A 20,948-nucleotide genomic window follows, 5' to 3' on the forward strand; every position below is an offset into this window, starting at 1 on the left:
AAGCACACATTCCAAGTGATGTGTGTACCTCTTCCCTCCTTCCCCAAGTTGAACCTTGCTGACTACTACCCAGGAGCCATGGGGCAGAGGAAATTGCACACTGAGGTTTATCAGGTCACTAAGATACAAAGCGTTTTCCCCACTCAAGTATCATTGCGCCTGAAATATGTAGAGTATTGTAGCTTAGAATTTGAAGAGGGCGGGAGGAGGTGAGTTTTCGTCCTCCGCAGAACTTCCGAGCGTCCTGCCTGTGGCGCTGGGCGCAGTCCCCACGGTGATTGCGGCATAGGACCTGTGAACAAAAGTGCGCAGAGGGAATTGGGAATGAGAAGTAAGTTGACCAACCTAGGGTATTTTTTTCATTTTCATTTGTCGGTTTTTGTTAATGTTCAGGATTGCTCTGGTTATAAAGATTACCCAAAAGAATAATACTCCGTGAATGGTAAGGGAGTCAGATGGAGAAGAATAGCAACACCCAGTCTCATCGAAACAGCATTCAAAAGAAATACTGTTCTAGTACCAAAACTCTGTGATCTTGAAACCAATTTAAAATGATGCTGTTATAAATGGTAGCAAACAGCATTTTTAGATTGAGTGTATCCTTATGGAAGGTACATACCCCTGAGGTACGAACTCACTCCCTTACCTCTCCGCTCCCTTTCATCTGCAGGGGTGCTGTCTAGCACACCGACAGTGCCCTAGTCTTAGAATTTTCATGGTCCATTCTTGGCAGTTCCGAGGGGGTTGGAGCAGTTCTCAGTAAGCATGCAGGGTTATTTCCATTAACGGTGGCTGTGTACGGATTGGCAGGAGATCACATCTCTACCCTGAACCAATTATGTTCGTAAAAGCTACAGTATACAGCAAAATAATGGTTAATCAGAAGAATGGTAGTTACCACTAATAAAGCGGCACTAGACAACATAATTTGTTGTAAGCACCGTTAAATTTATGGTAGAGTTAAACCTGTTCATTCCAGACACATCTGAAGAAATGCACTTTTGTTCACACGTTACATGCCCCAGTCACCATCCCTGAAAGCCATGCCCCCTGGTGACTGGGTCCTGGTGCCCAGTGCCACAGCTTTGGACCTCCACTTTCTGCTGAGGATCAAAATCGACTCTTCCTGGCCGTTTGAATTTTATATGTGTCTTACGAGGAACAGGAGGGTAAAAACTCCAAAGCTTCTCATTTGGTCTTGGTTCGGGTTTACCAGCCTGGCTTTACTATAGGCATAACATCTGTGCTCACGTCAGGAGGCGGATGCAGCGCTCCGTCTGGCATGTGAAGGGAGCCACTGGGCCTTGACAGTAGGGTGCACATCCATGTGATTGGTGCTTTGCCGAAGACAGAACTGGGCTATCCTAGCTAGTTTCTTACCAGGTCCTTAGAGAAACCTGTTATTAGTCTTTATAAAAATTAGATTGGTGGTTAAGCATACACAGAAACCGCAGTATCTTCTATTCTGTTGAATAAAAAAAGTTTCCCATTTATTCTTAAAGAATAGCCAATGTGGCTTTTGGGCAAATGTAAACAAAAATTAGATAGGGATTTCTAACAAGAATATTTTCTGTCTATGTTACTGAGCCAGCCTGGACACTCTCAAAAAGAAAACGGAACTTATTTCACTTAGCATAATCCCCTCCAATTCCTTCCATGTTGATGCAAATGGGTATTCATCCTTTCTGATGGCTGAGTAATACTCCATTGTACTGAAGGTTTCCGAGGGGACGGGGGTGGGGGGATGGGTTAGCCTGGTGACGGGTATTAGGGCACGTACTGCATGGAGCACTGGGTGTTATACGCAAACAGTGAACCATGGAACACTACATCAAAAACTAATGAAGTACTGTATGGTGACTAATGAAAAAAAAAAAAGAAACTTTAAAAACACAAAAATAAAGCCAAAAATGACTAACAAAAAAAAAAAAAAAAAGAAAATGGAAGAACACAGGAATCGCTCAATCTTGAATTTATTATTAGCACCTCATAATTGAATTAGTCAAAGCCCTTCTTGGGGCACTTCAATATTTGAGTCCGTTTGAGTTGGGATTTGTGAGTGTATTTTGTGCATATACGAAGCTTTGTGTGTACACGGTGCCTGAGAGAAATTCATCCTCAGGACAGACTCCTCACCTTTTGAAAGTAGAGATGAAGGAATGATTGAGCAGTGCATCTGAGTCAGCCCGTATCGTTCAGTAGCGATATCCAAGGTGACGGTGTGCATTTGCAGGTTTGTGCTCTTTCCTCTCTCATTAGGTGACAGCCATTCAGACTGAAGTGTCCCAGAAACAGAGAGAGTGTGAGGTTGACGTACTCAAGGCTGAGCCTGCGCTCGTGGCCGCAACAGCTGCGCTCAACACGCTCAACAGGGTAAAGACGATTACCTGGCTCGTGGGATTCCTCCACATAGTATTTAAAGGTTCTCAGAGTTTGAGTAAGTGAACTCAGAGTGGATTCCATGCAACCATAGAGACAGGAAATACTAAAGTGGGAACAAGCATTTGAGGTCATCATTAATCATGTGACTTCCTTTCCCATCTGGGAGTCTGTCCTTCCACACCCCAACAAGCAGTCTCCTTTTGAATACTTCCAATACCGTGGGATTTATACTTTCTTGAGAGGCAGCTCTGTCGTTAGCTGCTGGATTTGGCCCAAATCCAGTTGTTCGTATTATGTGTTGCTTTAGGAACTAAATGCGGACTCTTTATTTCCTCTGGATATAAAAAGGCATTAATGAGAGATCCTCATGAAAAGAACAATGTGCTAGGAACACGGGTACCTAGGTTTGGCCCACATCATTTTCCCTAGCTTCAGCTTATTAGCAAAACCTCATTGACCATTCAGATTCCCCTAAGAGAAAATAATGTGTGATAGTCAGAAGGGTGTTGTAAGGAAAAAAGGAATTGTGGGCACTGTATTTGAGGAGTCTGCAGCTAGTTTTGTACTCGGGTTCCACTAGGCCTCTGGGGAGAATCCCGGGAAATAACCAGGCCTGAGGTTCTTAAGATTCAACCTCGAAGGTTGATCCAGACTTCAACTGCCCTTCGAAGAAATAATTCACGTCCTTTTTCTTTTTCTTTTTCTTATTTTTTAAAGATTTTATTTGAGAGAGAGAGAAAGCGAGAAACAGAGCATGAGCAGAGGGTGAGGGACAGGGGGAGAAGCGCCCAGGTTGAACATGTGATAGGGTTTTATATGAATTGTCATGAAATAGTCACAGGAAGTCCTTAGTTTTGTAAATCCTATATCATGAACTTACATATACTGCTCATAGACAGTAATTCCTGCCTCAAAGTATTTGCCTTAATACTTGTAGGTCATACAAACATTAATACCATCTGTGGGGTAAATCAAGATTTTGACCAGAGGAGATTAGGGAGTTGTGCAGAGAATAGGTTCAGCCTATACGAGCATGTTCCCAGTTGAGAGTCATCGTAGAGTAATCGAAGAGGTTTCTTGTGCAGAAAAAACCAAGAGACTCTCCACCAAGGGATGATGTTTCTGGGAGGGCCTGGTTAAAATGCAGATCCACTACATAGATAGGGTAGAACCCATGAACACGTTAAAGACTTGGTATATAAAATTCCCTGGGCTCGGTGAGCCAGGCTCCACAGGACTGGTATATCAGATGGAGAATTTTGGGGAAGCGAAAAAGACCAGTGCTGCTTCCAGAGTATCAGGAAAGTGTCCGGTGAGAACTGAACCTCCTGGGGTCCCAAGATGGAGTCACTGGCGGGGGAGGAAAAACTGCCAAACCGAGACTGGGGGGACAGGGAGAGGGAGGAGGCCCCTGACGACCAGCTTGCCAACTTCACAGCTCTTCTCCAGACCTACCCTGCCCTTCAGTGTGGCTGTGCTTTTCTTCAGGTCAATCTCACTGAGCTGAAAGCCTTTCCCAACCCACCGAATGCCGTTACCAATGTTACTGCGGCCGTGATGGTCCTCCTGGCTCCCCGGGGCAGAGTGCCCAAAGACCGGAGTTGGAAAGCAGCTAGAGTCTTCATGGGAAAGGTATCAGACAGCCTGGCAGGATGAAAATCCCCACAGTTGCTCTTCCTCGTACCGTGGCCCTACTCGACAGCAAAAGGTGTTCAAACCAAAGGAAATCGTCTTTGCATCCATCGAGTATAATCTGCCACGTGTGCTCTAGACAGAATTTTTGTTTGCCAAGTTGGAGGTTAGCTTGGTGTTATAGCATACCTAAGTCAACACTAGCAGCACTCAGAAGGTTGCTAATTATTTGCAAAATTATGAAAGCGTTTAAGTGTAGGAGGCAGAAAATTACATAGATTTCTTATGCTGGAAAAATGTTACTAATGCACAAGAAGGTGAGGCAGAGGGGCTTTTTGGTAGGTGTTTTTCTTTTCTGTCTTTTCTTCAAAATGTGAATGCTTCCTGTGTGGGGACTGAATATTTTACCCTGGGATAGAAGAGGTTTTAAAAGTGTCCATTGCTAATTCTTACTTCATACGGTAAAGACTGAACAAGTCAAACAGTAGGATAAATGTGGCTTGCCAATTTTGCCTTTGTAATGTGAGTCCTAAAAGCTGGTTTTTAACTTTTGATCTTGGAATTTTCTCTGCAGCCAAAATGGGTTCATTGCAATCAGCCTTTTTGCTTTACAGGTTGATGATTTTTTGCAAGCGTTAATTAACTATGACAAAGAGCACATTCCAGAGAACTCTCTGAAAGTAGTAAATGAGCAGTATTTGAAAGACCCAGAGTTCAATCCAAGCCTGATTCGGACCAAATCCTTTGCAGCAGCTGGTCTGTGTGCCTGGGTCATCAACATCATGAAGTTCTATGAGGTATCAGTCTTAATCCACTGGGTATAGCTGTTACTCGCAAGGACCATCAAGATACTAATTTCTGTAGTGGCAAAAAATAAAATACTTTGAAGTTTAATTACCTGAATAAGATGAAGTTCTAAGAATGAGATCCGAAAGTGTCAGACTAAACAGAGTTCTACACAGGAGGATATTTGAAATGTTTGAAACTATCTTTTAGGGTAGAGTGACCAGCTACTATAGATCAAATAGCAGTTAATTTGATTTGATTAGATAAAAAACTTGCTGGTAGATTAATTATATTTCTTTTACGTTAAAATACTAATTTTGTGGGGCGCCTGGGTGGCTCAGTCAAGCGTGTGCCTTAGGCTCGGGTCATGATCTCCAGGTCCTGGGATCGAGCCCCTCATCGGGCTCCCTGCTCAGCGGGGAGTCTGCTTCTCCCTCTCTCCCTCTGTGCGCTCTCACACTCTCTCTCTCTCAAATAAATAAAATCTTTTTAAAATTTTAGTAAATATTAATTTTGCATTGGCTCAAAGCAACTGCAGGTCTCAATTCATGTTTCAACTCAATCCCTGCTGTCAATGCAGAAATTGACACCATGTATTGTAGACTTAATGAGATGAGGAAATAGTCCCACCCCCCCCTTTTTTTTTTGCTTTAGTATTTTAACAACAAATACCGTTCTGACCGTATTACGGTCTAATCTAAAGTTTGTATTTTCAAGCAGCATAGGGAGAGATGATTATTTTGTTTAGTCATTTATTTATCAGGTACTCACTGCCTGACACCTGTCTTGCCAGCACTTTGCAGATGGCTGGATGTAAAAAGGGAACAATGGATGGCCCTTAACTTGGAAGAACCATCTCATTTTTTTTTTCTTGGAAGGTTATGTTATATTCAAAAACAGAATTACTGAGGAAATACCAAGTATAATCACTGGCAGTCCCAAAGTGATTTTTGTAAAACCAGGTTGTAGACTTTATATTGGGGCCCCCACGGGAGTGGGACCCTATGGATCTATCTCTTCAGTGGAAGCCTGTATAGAGCAAGCGTTTGGACAGGTGGTAGTTGATGTATGGCCTCTCTCCCTAAGAACATGTCTGACCCCTGTGCGCTCTTTGCACCATAGGTAGATAAGCATGGAGCTAGATGGTGGCTATGTTCTGTGTGGTTTTGCTGTAAAAGAGAAAACGTCATTTCCTTCCTCTCTCGCCAACAGGGAAGAAAGTGGGTGCCCCACATTCTCAAACCACCCGTTCAGATAACATACCCTGAAAGCTGGCAGGAGTTTGGAAAGTGCAAACACGGTTAATACTGTGAGGCTATCTCTTACGGTCCTTTCTGGGTTCAGAGAATTTCTCCACACTTAGTTTTGCTTTAAAGTCAAGACTTGGTCCCGACTTGAGCTGTATAGTTCCTGCCCACTGCAGTTTCTAATGACAGGAAGATTATCTCCAAATTTTAGGACAGACTTACTGTAGCATCTTAATGTTGTTTGATGTTTATAGCACTTTAAGCAAGGATTTATAACTCTCCTGTCCGGAATCAATGACTCAATCGTGAACAACCAAACAGAACTTGGAAGGCTGTGTAGATTTTGGCTCTGCCATTGGGTAGTGCCATTGCTAAGAAATAAAACCCAAGTTGCTGGGTGAGATAGAAATCTTTTTTTTTTTTTTTAAAGATTTTATTTCATCTGACAGAGAGAGAGAGAGCATGAGCAGGGAGAGAGGCAGAGGGAGAGGGAGAAGCAGGCTCCTCACTGAGCCAGGAGCCCGATGCGGGACTCGATCCCAGGACTCTGGGATCATGACCTGAGCCGAAGGCAGACGCTTAACCATCTGAGCCACCCAGGCGTCCCGAGATAGAAATCTTAATGACAAAGCTTCCCTCAAATGTAGGATTGAATGATTATGTGTCCTCTTTGCCTCTCATTACCCCATGAGTTAAACTCCATATGGATTTTCAGGTGTACTGTGACGTGGAGCCCAAACGGCAAGCGTTAGCCCAAGCCAACTTCGAATTGGCTGCAGCTACTGAAAAACTCGAGGCTATCAGGAAGAAGCTTGAGGTGAGTGCAAAATGTAACACTAAAAATGGTACCTCCCCCCTTAGACAGGGTCACGTCTGAGTCCAAGCAAGCACAAAGGAGCTTGAGCTTTCATCGATACACTCATTTAGGTACTCATTCAGTAGATGTCTTTTGTCTGCTGTATGCTAGACCCTGACCTGAAAAAGTAGAAATGTTGATGGTTTCTGCACTTAAAAGTCTTTCCTGGTCTGGTAGTAGAAAGAGGAGCATAGCACATGGTGGTTAAAGGCAAGGATTCTGGAGCCAGACTGCCTGGGTTGATATCCTGGCTGCATCGTGTACTATCTCACCCTGCATGAGTTAGTTCCCCTCTCTGAGCCTCTGTTTGCTCATCTGTGTAATAGGCATTATAATAGCGTGCACTTCTTAGATAGGGTTATAAGGATTAAATGAGAGTAATTAATATTAAGAATTTAGCAGGGAGGGGTGCTTGGGTGGCTCAGTCGGTTAAGCATCTGCTTTCAGCTCAGGTGATGGTCTCAGGGTCCTGGGATCAAGCCCCTCATCGGGCTCCCTGCTCAGCCGGGAGCCTGCTTCTCCCTCTCCCTCTGCTGCTCCCTCTGCTTGTGCTCTCTCTGTCTCTCTCAATCTGTCAAATAAATAAATAAAATCTTAAAAAAAAAAGAATTTAGCATGGAACCGGGCACATGGTAAGTGCTTAGAGAATATCAGCTACAAATACTGTCATTGTTACTATTTTTACAACTATGTATCTATCCAGTCGTTCCAGCCCAGGGTTATAAGTACATTTGTGACTATGTGTATCTGTGAGGGGGCAACAAAACAGGATTCTTCCTGGAGAAATTAGAGAACATTTCATAAGGAAGCTGTACTTGACATGGGCTTCCCGAGTTTCCTAGGAATCCCGAGGATAAGTAGGTTGGAAAAGGTATTCCTAGCAAAGACTAAAGACAAAGAAGGAAGAAGCAATTGGTGCACTTGACGAAACTCAACGGGCCAGAGCCCTAAGGAAGATGAGCATTCGGGGGAGGGTCGGGAGTAGTACAGAGTGACAAGGAATGAACTGGCAAAGGTGAGCAAAGGCCTTCCTTGACTTTTATGCTACAGAATTTAAATTTTATCTGACGAGTGTAATTAGAAATTTTGAAAGATTTTAATAGGCTGATGGAGTGATTAAACTAACTTTTAAACAACTTGAGTAGAGGCAGGAGGGAGGAAAGTGTCCCGATGCAGGCAGACAAGTCCGAGGCCTTGTGGTGGGTCCCTGTAGGGCCTCCACTAAGGAGCAGCTCTGATGGAGAGAGCGAAGTGGGGGCCAGGCTGGCTGATGGCAGGTGGGGAGGGGGCGCGAACCAGAAGAAGGATATTGAGCCCACTGTGCCTGGCCTGGAGGAGCGCAGTCAGAGTGCTGAGGCTGTCCGTCACTGGCAACTTAGGGAATGCCTAAGTGAGCTTTGGTTCTGTTTCTGTAACACAGTGATTGTACCAGCTGCCTTTCAAGGTGGGCGTTTGTGATTTGTGGCTCCCAAGGATCCAGTCTACCTTCTCGGGGTGATAACAGCCTGATGTATCTTGGGGAAATGATCCCTCCTCATTGGATACACTCAGGTAGGGCTTTTCCCAGAGATGCCCTGGCCTTCTCCAGCTGAGGGCTGGGTATACGATCCATGCTTTGCCACTTTGGGCCTCATCCTCTAGAATTTGAACCATGAGCACAAAAATAAAGACGACTGACAAGAGTTCCTGCATTCTAGAGACAGGGTCCGTTTTACTCTTCAATCATGAAGAGATGCCTTCTTTCTGATAGCTATTTTGATAAGGTGGTTAATAACCCCAAAAGTTTTCTTAAGGTGTGGAACATTTCAGCATTCACACACATTTCCTATTATAGCACCATACATGCTCTTCAATAAATACCTGGTGACTATCACAAGAAAAACAGGCAAACTGTTGATTTAGATAAACGTAGAGCAAGCATACTCATTTTAGAAAAATTACCTTCATTGGTCAAAACTCTGTCACCTTGACCAGAGCCTTTTAAAAAAGTTGCCATCTACTGTGAATGGCTTCATCTCCATTGTAAGCAATTTAATGTTTATAGAAAGAGGGATGAGGGTGCCAGCCACATGTGACCCTAAACATAAGAATTTCTGTGGTTGTAGAATTAGTAATCCTTTGGACACTGCAACTAGCTGAATAGAATTGTTCATGCCGGTTGTTTTCAGAGACTCACAATGTAAGCAGAGGTTCACGTTATCAGTAAGCCTCAGAGCTAAGTTTGCAGACACAGAAAAGAAGACAGAGTAATAATTGAAATGTCTTGATGAAGAATGGGTTCCCTCTATACCCCTACCACAAATAGATTTCCGAAGAGTAGTTACTAATGTCGCTGCCGTCCCACCAGGGTTCTGTTCGCTGTGAAGACACCATGCTGGTGGCGGCGAGGACAAAGTACCTCTGAGTTGTTGCTGTGTGTTGGCACAGGTTAGATGAATGTTGGAGCCCAAGTGAAATTACAGTTTTTGCTAGCTTTGCCTTCGTTTCCTGCCACCTCTGAGTTTTCCTCCCTCCTGGGTTTTCCTCCTGATTTTACATCTCCTGTTGCTTTCCTGCCTCGTGCAGGACGGGTGTGTCTGATACCGGCATTGGCGCCGTGATGGCACTTCATTCATGCCAGCGCCAGTCTGTATGTTTTTGTTCCTTTCACTCTTGATCTCTAGTTTAAGACTAAAAAGTGGCCTTTTAGTGACGGTAGAACGGAAAAGAACTGGCTGAGTTGGAGTGGAAGAAAGGTTGCGTGTCTCTCAAATCTACAGGAGCTAAGGGTGGGCATAAAGAAAACCTGAAGTCATTCTCTTGGGGGCCCTGGTTCTCCAGGTGTGTTCCCTAGACCAGCAGCAGCAGCAGGGCCCCCGGGGGACTCATTAGAAGTACAGATTCTCAGACCCCACCCCAGACCGACAGAATGAGACATTGTGGTGGCATACCCCTGGATCTGGGTTTTATCAAGCCCCCCAGGTGGTTCTGATACACACTCAAGTGTGCGAAGCCCTGGTTTTAGGGTAGTTGATGGGCTGGGTCCCTTGGGCTGGGTCCCTTCCTTTTTCATTCCATTTACTTCTGGAACCTGAGAGGCCAGGGCCTGTCAAGAACTGTGAAGGAACCAAGATTTGACGCTACTTGCAAGCTAACAAGTTAGCCTGCCTTAGTTTTTATTTTTTTTTATTTTTTATTGTTATGTTAATCACCATACATTACATCATTAGTTTTTGATGTAGTGTTCCATGATTCATTGTTTGTGCATACACCCAATGCTCCACGCAGAACGTGCCTCTTTAATACCCATCACCAGGCTAACCCATCCCCCCACCCCCCTCCCCTCTAGAACCCTCAGTTTGTTTTTCAGAGTCCATCGTCTCTCATGGTTCGTCTCCTCCTCTGATTTACTCCCCTTCATTCTTCCCCTCCTGCTGTCTTCTTTTTTTTTCTTAACATATATTGCATTATTTGTTTCAGAAGTACAGATCTGTGATTCAACAGTCTTGCACAATTCACAGCGCTCACCATAGCACATACCCTCCCCAATGTCTATCACCCAGCCACCCCATCCCTCCCACCCCCCACCACTCCAGCAACCCTCAGTTTGTTTCCTGAGGTTAAAAATTCCTCGTATCAGCGAGGTCATATGATACATGTCTTTCTCTGATTGACTTATTTCACTCAACATAACACCCTCCAGTTCCATCCATGTCATTGCAAATGGCAAGATCTCATTCCTTTTGATGGCTGCATAATATTCCATTTTGTATATATACCACCTCTTCTTTATCCATTCATCTGTCGATGGACATCTTGGCTCTTTCCACAGTTTGGCTATTGTGGACATTGCTGCTATAAACATCGGGGTGCACGTACCCCTTCGGATCCCTACATTTGTATCTTTAGGGTAAATACCCAGTAGTGCAATTGCTGGATCGTATGGTAGCTCTATTTTCAACTGTTTGAGGAAGCTCCATACTGTTTTCCAGAGTGGTTGCACCAGCTTGCATTCCCACCAACAGTGTAGGAGGGTTCCCCTTTCTCCACATCCCCGCCAACATCTGTCGTTTCCTGACTTGTTAATTCTAGCCATTCTGACTGGTGTGAGGTGGTATCTCATTGAGGTTTTGATTTGGATTTCCCTGATGTCGAGCGATGTTGAGCACTTTTTCGTGTGTCTGTCGGCCATTTGGATGTCTTCTTTGGAAAAATGTCTGTTCATGTCTTCTGCCTATTTCTTGATTGGATTATTTGTTCTTTGGGTGTTGAGTTTGATAAGCTCTTTATAGATTTTGGATACTAGCCCTTTATCTGATATGTCATTTGCAAATATTTTCTCCCATTCTGTGGGTTGTCTTTTGGTTTTGTGGACTGTTTCTTTTGCTGTGCAAAAGCTTTTTATCTTGATGAAATCCCAATAGTTCATTTTTGCCCTTGCTTCCCTTGCCTTTGGCGATGTTTCTAGGAAGACGTTGCTGCAGCTGAGGTCGAAGAGGTTGCAACCTGTGTTCTCCCTTAGGATTTTGATGGACTCCTGTCTCACGTTTAGGTCTTTCAACCATTAGCCTGCCTTAGTTTTATGGAGGCGGGTGGAAGACCTGACCCTTGGGGGAGAGAGGCCAGGGGACCCCGTGATGCATAGTGCAGCCAGCAGCACGGATGTCGTGCATTGCTTCTCTGGGCCCCCAGCCCCCACGGGACTGATGCACTGGGGAAGAGTTGATGCTGTCCTCTCCTGTGAGTGTCTCAGCTGAGACATGCCAGGCGCACGAGCCCAGTGTAGAGAGCACAGCAACTAGACTTGTTCAGCCTTTCCCCCGGAAAGAAACCTGTCGTTATTCTTCTTGCCAGGAGGCCATTCTGTCTTCTGCCCAGAGAAGAACACTGTCTCTGTCTTCCTGATTTGCTATGTAGATATCTTAGGAAAGAGCATCCCAAACAAAAGCTCTCCGTGCTTCTTCACTAGAGACCCAGAAACCAGTGCAAGAGACTGTGGTGTCCCAACATCCAGCTCCCCTTCCCAACTTTATGCAGGGAATGAATATAAACCATTTTATACCTTAGTTCTGTGTGTATTTAGTTCAGCCCTATGAATTGGGTAATGTTATTTCCATTTTGCAGATGATGAAACTGAGGCACAGAGAGGTCAAGTAAGCAGTCCACCTTGATGCCCCTTCGCTGGTAGCGGAGTCTCAGTATGAACGTGGGTGTTGGATGCCACAGTTCACGTATGCTCCTCTATTTTAGGGAACCACAAGTACTTTGACCTAACACAAATACTTAAATATTATTTATTTTAATCTGATTTCGAACTGATGATGTGTGATGGTCTTCTCCCATTCTCATATATTTGATCTTATTTTGCATCTTAATCTTAAGTAGGACCCGTACACCTTTTTCTTTAGAGGTGCTGCATTAATGACTGTGATGTGGTAATTGGGTCATTGGAATATAAGCAATCTCTAAATGATGAATAGTGTATGTTCTTACAGGTTTGCTTATTAAAGTCTCTTAGAAGTTGGGACTCACTCACAAAAGCAGTGTTATAAATCTTTAGGATTGTTAGAATTTGACAGATAGCAAGATGCTGTAGTGAGGAGTCTCCCTAGTACTGTTATCTTAGTTGGGGGTTTTTGTTTGTTTTTTGTTTTTTTGGCTATCAGTAACAGAAACCTACTTAGAAAACCTTAAGCCAAAAAGGAGATGAGGATGAGTGACAGAGCTCTGAGGGAAAGAAGTGTGATTGGTCTCAGGAGGAAAGAGATCCAGAAAAGAGGATGCTGCTGTGAATGTCTGTTAGTGTCTCTCCAGAGCCTTGTGACGTCTCCTATTGCTGCCCTTTCTTTCTCTTTCTCCAGCATGGTTTTTCCCTGCTTTCCTGTGCCCCTGAACATGGTCCCTCTCCATATGAAGCCCTCCAAAATGTACACCTCTTTCCCAGTCTTTTGATGCTAAAAGCAATGACATACCTCTGAGTTTCAGTTGCCCGTTTCCAGAAGCTACAATCTGGCCCAGGCTGGGTCAGGTTGCTGAGGTCTGGAGGGACTGTCATCAATACCACTCTTCATTGCCTGAGTTACTGATCATTGAGAAATAAGAAAAGAGTCAGGAGGTGGAGAACCAAAAGATGACCATTATTATGAATAAAGATGGTACCAGAGGATGAGGCTTAGGTACAAGGGAGAGGGGACAGTGTACCCAGGGTGTGTGTGAGTCTGGAGGGCTCGTCCACTGCCCCCCCCACCCCACCCAGTGGCTGTGTACACTCTGCTTAGTGCAGAAGGCAGGTGAAATATGTATGCTTACCAGGGGCAAAGGTGAAGGAGGCAGGGAGGTTGGTTTGATTGACCTGAAGATAATAGATGATTTAAGATGATTATAGTATTTCCATTTTACCTAACAGTGGCTCACAAGCTAATTTTCACTCTTACCTAGGCTTTGGATCGACATCTGAGCAGACTCACAGCTTCATTTGAAAAAGCAATAGCCAAGAAAGTCCAATGTCAAGAAGAGGTGAACCAAACCAACAAAACTATTGAACTAGCCAACAGGCTTGTCAAGGAACTTGAGGCAAGTTGACCTTTTCTTCCAAAATTCTAACTAAAATATTCAGATCACCCTTTTTTTGGATTTTATCTTTATTTGCTGTCAATAATAACTGAATAGACATGGAATCAATAGTGAAAGGAAATAATCAGCCTTCACACTGTAGTTGCAGCTGGCTGAAAGGAAGAAGTGATGGATTCTTTGCATTTTTTAGTATAGAGCCACAAACTCAGGGGCTTTCTAGGCTATCTTAGAAACCGAGGGCAGGTGTTGGATAACTGTGGGGTTGAACTGTTGTCTGATCCTTTTAATATACATTTGCCACTGAGTTGTATCATCAGAACATTTTTTAAAGCTAAGCCTGCTTGGTTGGCTGGTTTGTTCTTCCTATGACATCTTTTGACAAGTGACTGACATACTAATGTTAATGGTTATTCTATTAAATAAAGATTTGTTTAAAGATTTTTATTATTTTAGAAGGTGCAGGGTGGGAGGGGCAGAGGGAGAAGGAGAAAGACCAGCAGGCTCCGTGCCCAGTACATGCAGGACATGGGGCTCAATCTCACAACTCTGAGATCATGACCTGAGCCAAAATCAAGAGACACTCAACCAACTGAGCCACCCAGGTGCCCCTATTAAATAAATGCTTTCAAAACAATTCTTAATAAATTTCTCCTGTTTGAACACGAGCATTAGAAGAATACACAGCCTTTGTCCTCAGGAAGTCCCAGGTTTTATTTGCTCTCCAATGTATAATATATTCATACAATAGATTATTATTTGACCATAAAAAGGATTGAAGTCTTGGTACATATTACAACATGGAGGAACCTTGAAAATATAAATGGAAATCAGTGAAAAAAGACACAAAATGCCACATGTTGCATGATTCCATGTATATGAAACGTCCAGAATGGGCAAGGCTACAGAGACAGCAGATTAGCAGTTGCCAGGGTCTGGACAAAGGGGCAGAGTCTGGAGTAACTGCTAATAGGTATAGAATTTGTCCATTGTGTGATAGAAACATGCTCAAATTAGTGGGAAGGATCATACACGTCTGTGAATATGCTAAAAAACACTCAGTGACGTACTTTACAGGATGAATATCACTATATGTGAATTAAGTCTCAGTAAAGCTGTTATTTTTTTTTAAGTGCTACCAGAAGTATATAACTGAACTATTCGAAATACATTTAACCAAAGGTGATAGGAAAGTTGATTTACAGTGGCTTGGAGAAATGGGAATTTATTTTTCAAATAACCGTCTACCTGGGCTATTTTTTTTTTTTTTGGGCAGTTATCATTGTTGATTCGGGGAATTGGTGGTCAGACACTGAATCTCTTTGTACCCTTCTGCTTCTCCATACTTAGCCCGTGGTCCTTCACCCTCATGCATTCTGCAGCCTCCTCCCAGACGGCTGCTAGACCTCCAGATTCCGGGGGAGAGAAAATAATCTGTAGCGCCTGGTTTCTTCTCCTTTTATGTGAAAAACTGAAGTTTTCCTGGAAACCTGTCTAGCAGACAGCCACTTAACGCTTCTTTAGCCAGAACTCGATTGACCCCATCTAGCTTCAAAGAAGGCCAGGAAGATGGCAGATGGGGTTATCATCCTTGGCTTAGCCAATAACAGTTCATCTCGTGGGGCTGCACACATCACCCCTCTTGAAAATCCGGTTTGTCTTAGCAACAGAGGAGGGGAGGATGTGTGTAGGACGGGTTGGGCTGGGCGGCAGCCTCACTTTGAAAGTCGACTTCAAAAAAAAAAAATCTAGTTAAAATTTACTACAAATTTGAACTCAATTCCTCTCTGACACTCATGGTTCATTGTACATAAACTCAAGGTCCGTCCTGCAAAATCCACTCATTGCATTCCATCTCAGTTAGTACAAGTCTGTTCTTCCAACGGTTACAGCCAAAAGCTGTGGACTCACTCTTGAGTGTTTGTGCTCTATCTCTTGACCCATACCTGGTCCATCAGCATATTGTTTTGGCTCTGCCTTTGAAGTCCATTCCTCACCCCAGGCTTCTCCCCCACACTGGTCCAGGCCACCCACTCCTCAGCTCTGGAGTATTGCCCCCCTTGTTGCACCTGAGTAATTTAAAAAATTACATTCATTCATGTCTTCCCTCTCCCAGAAGTCTCCAATAATTAATTGTCTAAATCAAGATACAGTCCAAAGGCTTTCACTGGCCTGCATGATCTGGCTCCCAGATGCCTCTGTCCCCACGTCTGTCACCTTCCCTCTGGCTCCGCTTTCGCTGGCCTCCACGCTCTTCCTCGTACTGTCAGTCACTCTTACACCTGTGGCCCCTGCCTCTTTCCTTCACATGGCTTACACATTTCCAAATCATGATATCACTAGCTCCCTCACTTTCTTCAGGCGGCTGCTGAAAGTTCTCCTTATCACATGGTTTCACTCTGCCCATACACCCCCCCCACGCCGTAGCTCTCTTTGCCCTGAGTTGGCTTTGTTTTCTTCACAGCATCTACCACCACATGACATACTTACATATGTACGTACGTGAATGCGTATACTCTGGGGGAGGTCTTCTCCCCTAACTAGAATATAAGCTCCTCCGGAACAGGAGCTACATCTGTTGTCTGCACCGCTTGATCCCCAAGTAGAGAGGATAATCCTTGGCCCATCACAGGCACCCATAGATACTTGTTGAATGAGTAAGTGGTTGAGTTTGGGGAGCCTCCTGGGTTCAAAAACAAAAAATTTCTGTAGCCCTCTGAAGACTGACTCTTTCTTCTTAGCTCACTTGAGAAATTCCACAGCCATTAGTGGAGTTTATACCCGTTCCCATCAAAAGGGATTTGATTTAAGTAGTTTGAAGTGTTCACCACTTGCGAGGTACCTACGAAAATAAAAAAAGTGCCATTTAATGGACTGTTTCCTTGTAGTAGGTTTGGGATATCCAAAACTTCCATGAAGTGTAAAGAGCAGGCTCTACCCTGTGTCTGTCACATGGCAATGTCTTCCAAAGGCTTTGCTTACTCATGATTTAGATGAGGAAAGAAGGTGAAAGCATGTTAACTAGCCAAAAAACAAATTACATATATATTTGTATACACATACACACGTTTTTAAGGATTAATTAAAAACGTCAGACCTTTTCCTTTGAGAATAAATTCTTTCTGACTAGAACAGGAGACAGTTAACTTCTGAAAAGCATCAAGACTGATGATTTTGTCTATATAGCATTGACCTGGAAGCTATAGTCTCAACCATTCAGACTAATAAATCAGGCAATTTATATTTAATCATTAACTAACTCCTGAGCTGAACAGCTGTTCAAAATTAGAAATGGGTCACCCCAGCCAGGATGACATTACAGGCAATCTATAATGCATTAGAATAAAATTATAGTGATTTTTAACTGTCTAGAAATTTATTACAGGACATGTTCCAACTCTTAAACCCTTGTTAGCCAATGTCAGTAATGATTTATGTTGCGTGGGTGGTATAGTGAAATTATTGACGATTTCAATAGCTGATAAGTCTGTGTTTAGTAAATCTTCAAATTTCAAAGCTGTTTTGGAGAATGAGGTGGGTGCACTTTATTGTTTATCATTTACTATCCAAAGACAACAAAGATGGAGGAAAGGCAAATGAGAAATTTCTCTTCAAAATTAATGGATATATGGTTGGTAGCTGAGGAGGGAGAGTAATGAATTCTCTAACAAGGGCTAAAGAGTTGTGAAGTTCCTTAGTGTTTGTATGGCTAACTCGAGGTGATCTTTATCAAGCAAAGCAAAGAGACAATCTTAAAATAGCTTTGATAACCATTCTCACTTGCTAATTTCACAACCTCCGTGTTGGTGGTTATTATGGTTATTATGGTGGCTTGCAGGGAACTGGCATTCCAGTCTCTTATGACATACATTATTTTTGCTTTCTGTGCTGTCTCTCTTCTTTCACAAGCAGAGCTAAATTCCACAGGGTTCTTCTTTGCTTGGACTATCAGATTGCTGATTTTTTTCAGTACCTATTAATTTGCATGTTCTTAGAATGTGATAGCTAATTTTAGCATGCATCAAACGGTGAGTTAGTGAGTTGTCCTTCAGACAATCCATAGACATTTATTGCAGTTTTATTTAAATCCAATATTAAGGCCTCCACATACTTAACCTGGAAATCAGATTTTATTTTATTTTTTTTAAAGATTTTACTTATTCATATGAGACACAGATACACAGAGGGCATGAGCAGGGGGAGAGGGAGAGGGAGAAGCAGACTCCCCGCTGAGCCAGGAGCCCAATGCGGGGCTCGATCTCAGGACCCTGGGATCATGACCTGAGCCGAAGGCAGACGTTCAACCATCTGAGCCACCCAGGTGTCCCGGAAATCAGATTTTAAATGGCCATCCAACTAGATAGAAGGACTTCAACAGCATTCTTTGAGTGTATTGTCTTCAAGCCTAGTGAAACCCTCCTGATATCTTTTTTTTTTTTTTTTTTTTTTACGTAGGCTATAGGTTCTTCCACTGATAGAGTGAGTTTAGTAACTACCAGCATTATTCTTTAATAGAATCCAGGATAGGTAGCTCTTAAAGCTTTGCATTTTAATTAGTTGATGTGAGTGGTGGTGGTCATTTTTCCTTTGTCTATAATCAGCTGATAGCCAGTATGTTTAAAATGACATTTGTCTAGGGCGGTACAGTTACCATTGCTGCAAAGTGGGAGGAAGGCAGAGCCGCCAAGCTGCCATTAAAAATTCTAATATCACTCAGGCTTGGCCGAAGCTCTTGGTCCTCCACTCTCAGAGGGATGGGAAAGTGACTGTCAGCTTTTGAAGAAAGAGGGCATCCAACAAGGAGACATGAAAGATCTAATGCCATACTGCAGTAAACTGCACTTCCTAATGATGGGTTTCAAACGTAAGAAAGATGATGATAGCCTTGCAGTCCAGTTCTGTTCCTTCTAAAGGCTTTGCAGAAGGATGTACACTAAGACGGAGCTGTAAGGTGGTCATATTTATTAAGCATTTCTTTAGCTGGTGTTCACCCTGCAATTACATCTGAGTAATTTTGCCTTTCAGTCAGAGAAGATTCGCTGGGGTCAGTCTATTAAATCGTTTGAAGCTCAAGAGAAGACCCTCTGTGGAGATGTTCTCCTTACGGCAGCCTTTGTGTCTTACGTTGGATCCTTTACAAGACCGTATCGCCAGAAACTGGTAGACTGCAAGTGGGTTCCCTTTCTCCAGCACAAGGTAAGCTCACTTCCTTACCTTGGCAGCATTTGGAAACATCATCTTGGCATTTCAGTAGAAAAAACAGTCTGTATACCAGGCTCTTTGGTACCTCTACCATGACTCTCTGACTGGAAATTCTCATAGGACAAAGACATTTCTTGTGTGTCACAGTGTTTCTTGTTTAAATGATGGTTTCACCAGAGAGATGAAAAGTAATAAATTATTTTTTATACTACGATTCCTTATACAGTATACTGTATATTCAGTGTATATATTTATATACTGTATAAGGAATCGTAGTGTAAATATATACTGTATATACTGTATACTGTATATACAGTGTATACCGTACGAGTGTACTGTATACACTGTAGTGATACAATTGCAAAACTGCTTTTAACAAAACTGATAACTGAAATCAAATTGGGGTTGTTATAGTTATTGTTATATTGTTATGGTATAACATGAAGTTTTGTTTTCTTCCTGACATGGGTTATTTGTTAAAGACTTTTTTTTTCACACCTACTTTCAGATAAAAAGTGAGCATTTTGTATGCAAGTATAAAAATAACTCCTCCTAAATCTAAAAATCCAAACCCACGAGCAAAGTGAAATCACAGATTTGGAAGATATAAAATCATCTAGTTCATGATCGTCCTTGTATAAAAGAGAAAACTGAGTCATGGAAGTCTAAGTGACTAAGGTCCTATAGAAGAGGAAGTCTGACTTCCTGATTTCCACGCCCCTGTTTGCTCTGCGACACTGTGTCAGCTCAGTTGACAGAAGCCCTTAAGATATCGTTACATCTCTGGGTATATTAACGTTCTACGTTGGTAATAATGCCTCAGTTTTCACAATAGTTGTTTTCATGACATAAATACATGTCTGTGCGCTCGTGCAGATGAAATGAAATGATGGAGGGAAAATTCACTATTAAAGGCATTCCATAATTGATAATTTTAAAAGAACAATCCTTTTGTAATGATTTAACATACCTTTGGTATCAAACATTTGTAATATCGAGGATTTTTAAAAGGTGGTTATCTCTCTTACTCCCCGAAAGTGCAAGGCTTCTCTTTAAGTATTTCTGCCCTAATGTAGCTTTTACGTAAGAAGATAAAGCATTCTGCTGATACCATCCAACTCTGACTGTGTCGTGAGCTTCAGGGTATCAGCTACCTGACTCTGCTCAGGCCCTTTTTCTCAGTTTTGCCTTCACCAGACTTCAGTCCTCTGTATGGGTGTCTTTGCCCGGGTCACCCCGTGCCTACTTTAGACTGACATTTGTCCTCTTGCATGGTCCCCTCTGCATTCTCCATCATCCACAAAGCTTTCTCATTGTTTCCAAAATTATAGGGAAATTCACCTTCTTCTTGATCTGTCCAAACTATTGAACTTCACCTTGTCTTCTCATTGCTACAGTTCCTCTTCACTTTCGGGCATGTCATAGTCCTGACGGTGGGAACTTCAGGTACTAGTCATTTTACAGTGTTTAAGTTTAAATCGTGCCTTCTCAAATTTAATTTTAAAATCGGTCTTGAATCGCTGATAGAGCATTATTTAGTGTGTGTGTTTCTAGGAAGTTTCCTGTCAACCCATGTGTATTTTCCCACTAACTTAAAAGCCCAAACATTAAATAAAATCTTGTTTTGAAGAAGTCGTACAAATAAAACAATAGAATTGATTGACTTATCCAAAACGTCTGAACATGCTAAACTTATCCCCAGAGCAAAATAGCACCTCTCTGATGCTATATGCTGAACACATAGTCATTTTAACCGTGGGCCTGGCATGCCTGTGGCCCTGCAGCTGTCCTCAGGGAGCCTCATGCCTGTTTCCCGTAATCCCCGTCTCTCTCCCGCCCTCTTGAGCGCACAGGCACTGTGCAAACTGAGAAGCAGGCCCTAAGATGGGAGCAGCTTACTCTTCGGCTTCTGTCTGGGCATACCTATGCTAAAGGAAGAAGAGGGTCCCAAGTTATATGAATGACGTTCCTTTGGAAGAGTCTTCTCGGTCTCTAAGACACCAGGCAGGACGTACCCCATAAGACCTAACAGAGGCCTGTCCTTATGGAAAGAGGGTTCCAGTTTCTGAGCTAGTTAACCTTGCCTACTTCTAGATCCAGTCACAGCGAAGTGGGAAGATGATCACATCTGTGTGAAACCTGTGCCAGGGGCCAAGAGGAGCTAAAATCACTTAATAGTGTTAATTTTTAAATTAATTTTCCTCCAGAGATGTTTCTTTGTCCTGTCCTCTCAAGAAGCCTCCGTTGTTATTTCTCCCCATTATATTACGGTGTTTTCTAGAGCTCCACTTGCC

The 20,948-nt window shown here is 42.9% G+C and overlaps 1 protein-coding gene across 1 annotated transcript in view; it reads left to right on the forward strand.

The window, feature by feature from the left end:
- DNAH11 (dynein axonemal heavy chain 11) overlaps positions 1-20,948 on the forward strand; it is a 327,809-nt gene that overhangs the window by 231,370 nt on the left and 75,491 nt on the right. Inside the window, exons 58-63 of the mRNA XM_027574450.2 lie at positions 2,260-2,373; positions 3,871-4,014; positions 4,629-4,811; positions 6,763-6,864; positions 13,321-13,455; positions 18,478-18,648. Coding sequence (XP_027430251.1) covers positions 2,260-2,373; positions 3,871-4,014; positions 4,629-4,811; positions 6,763-6,864; positions 13,321-13,455; positions 18,478-18,648 — 849 coding nt within the window. The remainder of the gene's footprint in view (positions 1-2,259; positions 2,374-3,870; positions 4,015-4,628; positions 4,812-6,762; positions 6,865-13,320; positions 13,456-18,477; positions 18,649-20,948) is intronic.

The sequence above is a fragment of the Zalophus californianus genome, chromosome 12, assembly GCF_009762305.2.
Source record: "Zalophus californianus isolate mZalCal1 chromosome 12, mZalCal1.pri.v2, whole genome shotgun sequence".
Taxonomy (NCBI): domain Eukaryota; kingdom Metazoa; phylum Chordata; class Mammalia; order Carnivora; family Otariidae; genus Zalophus; species Zalophus californianus.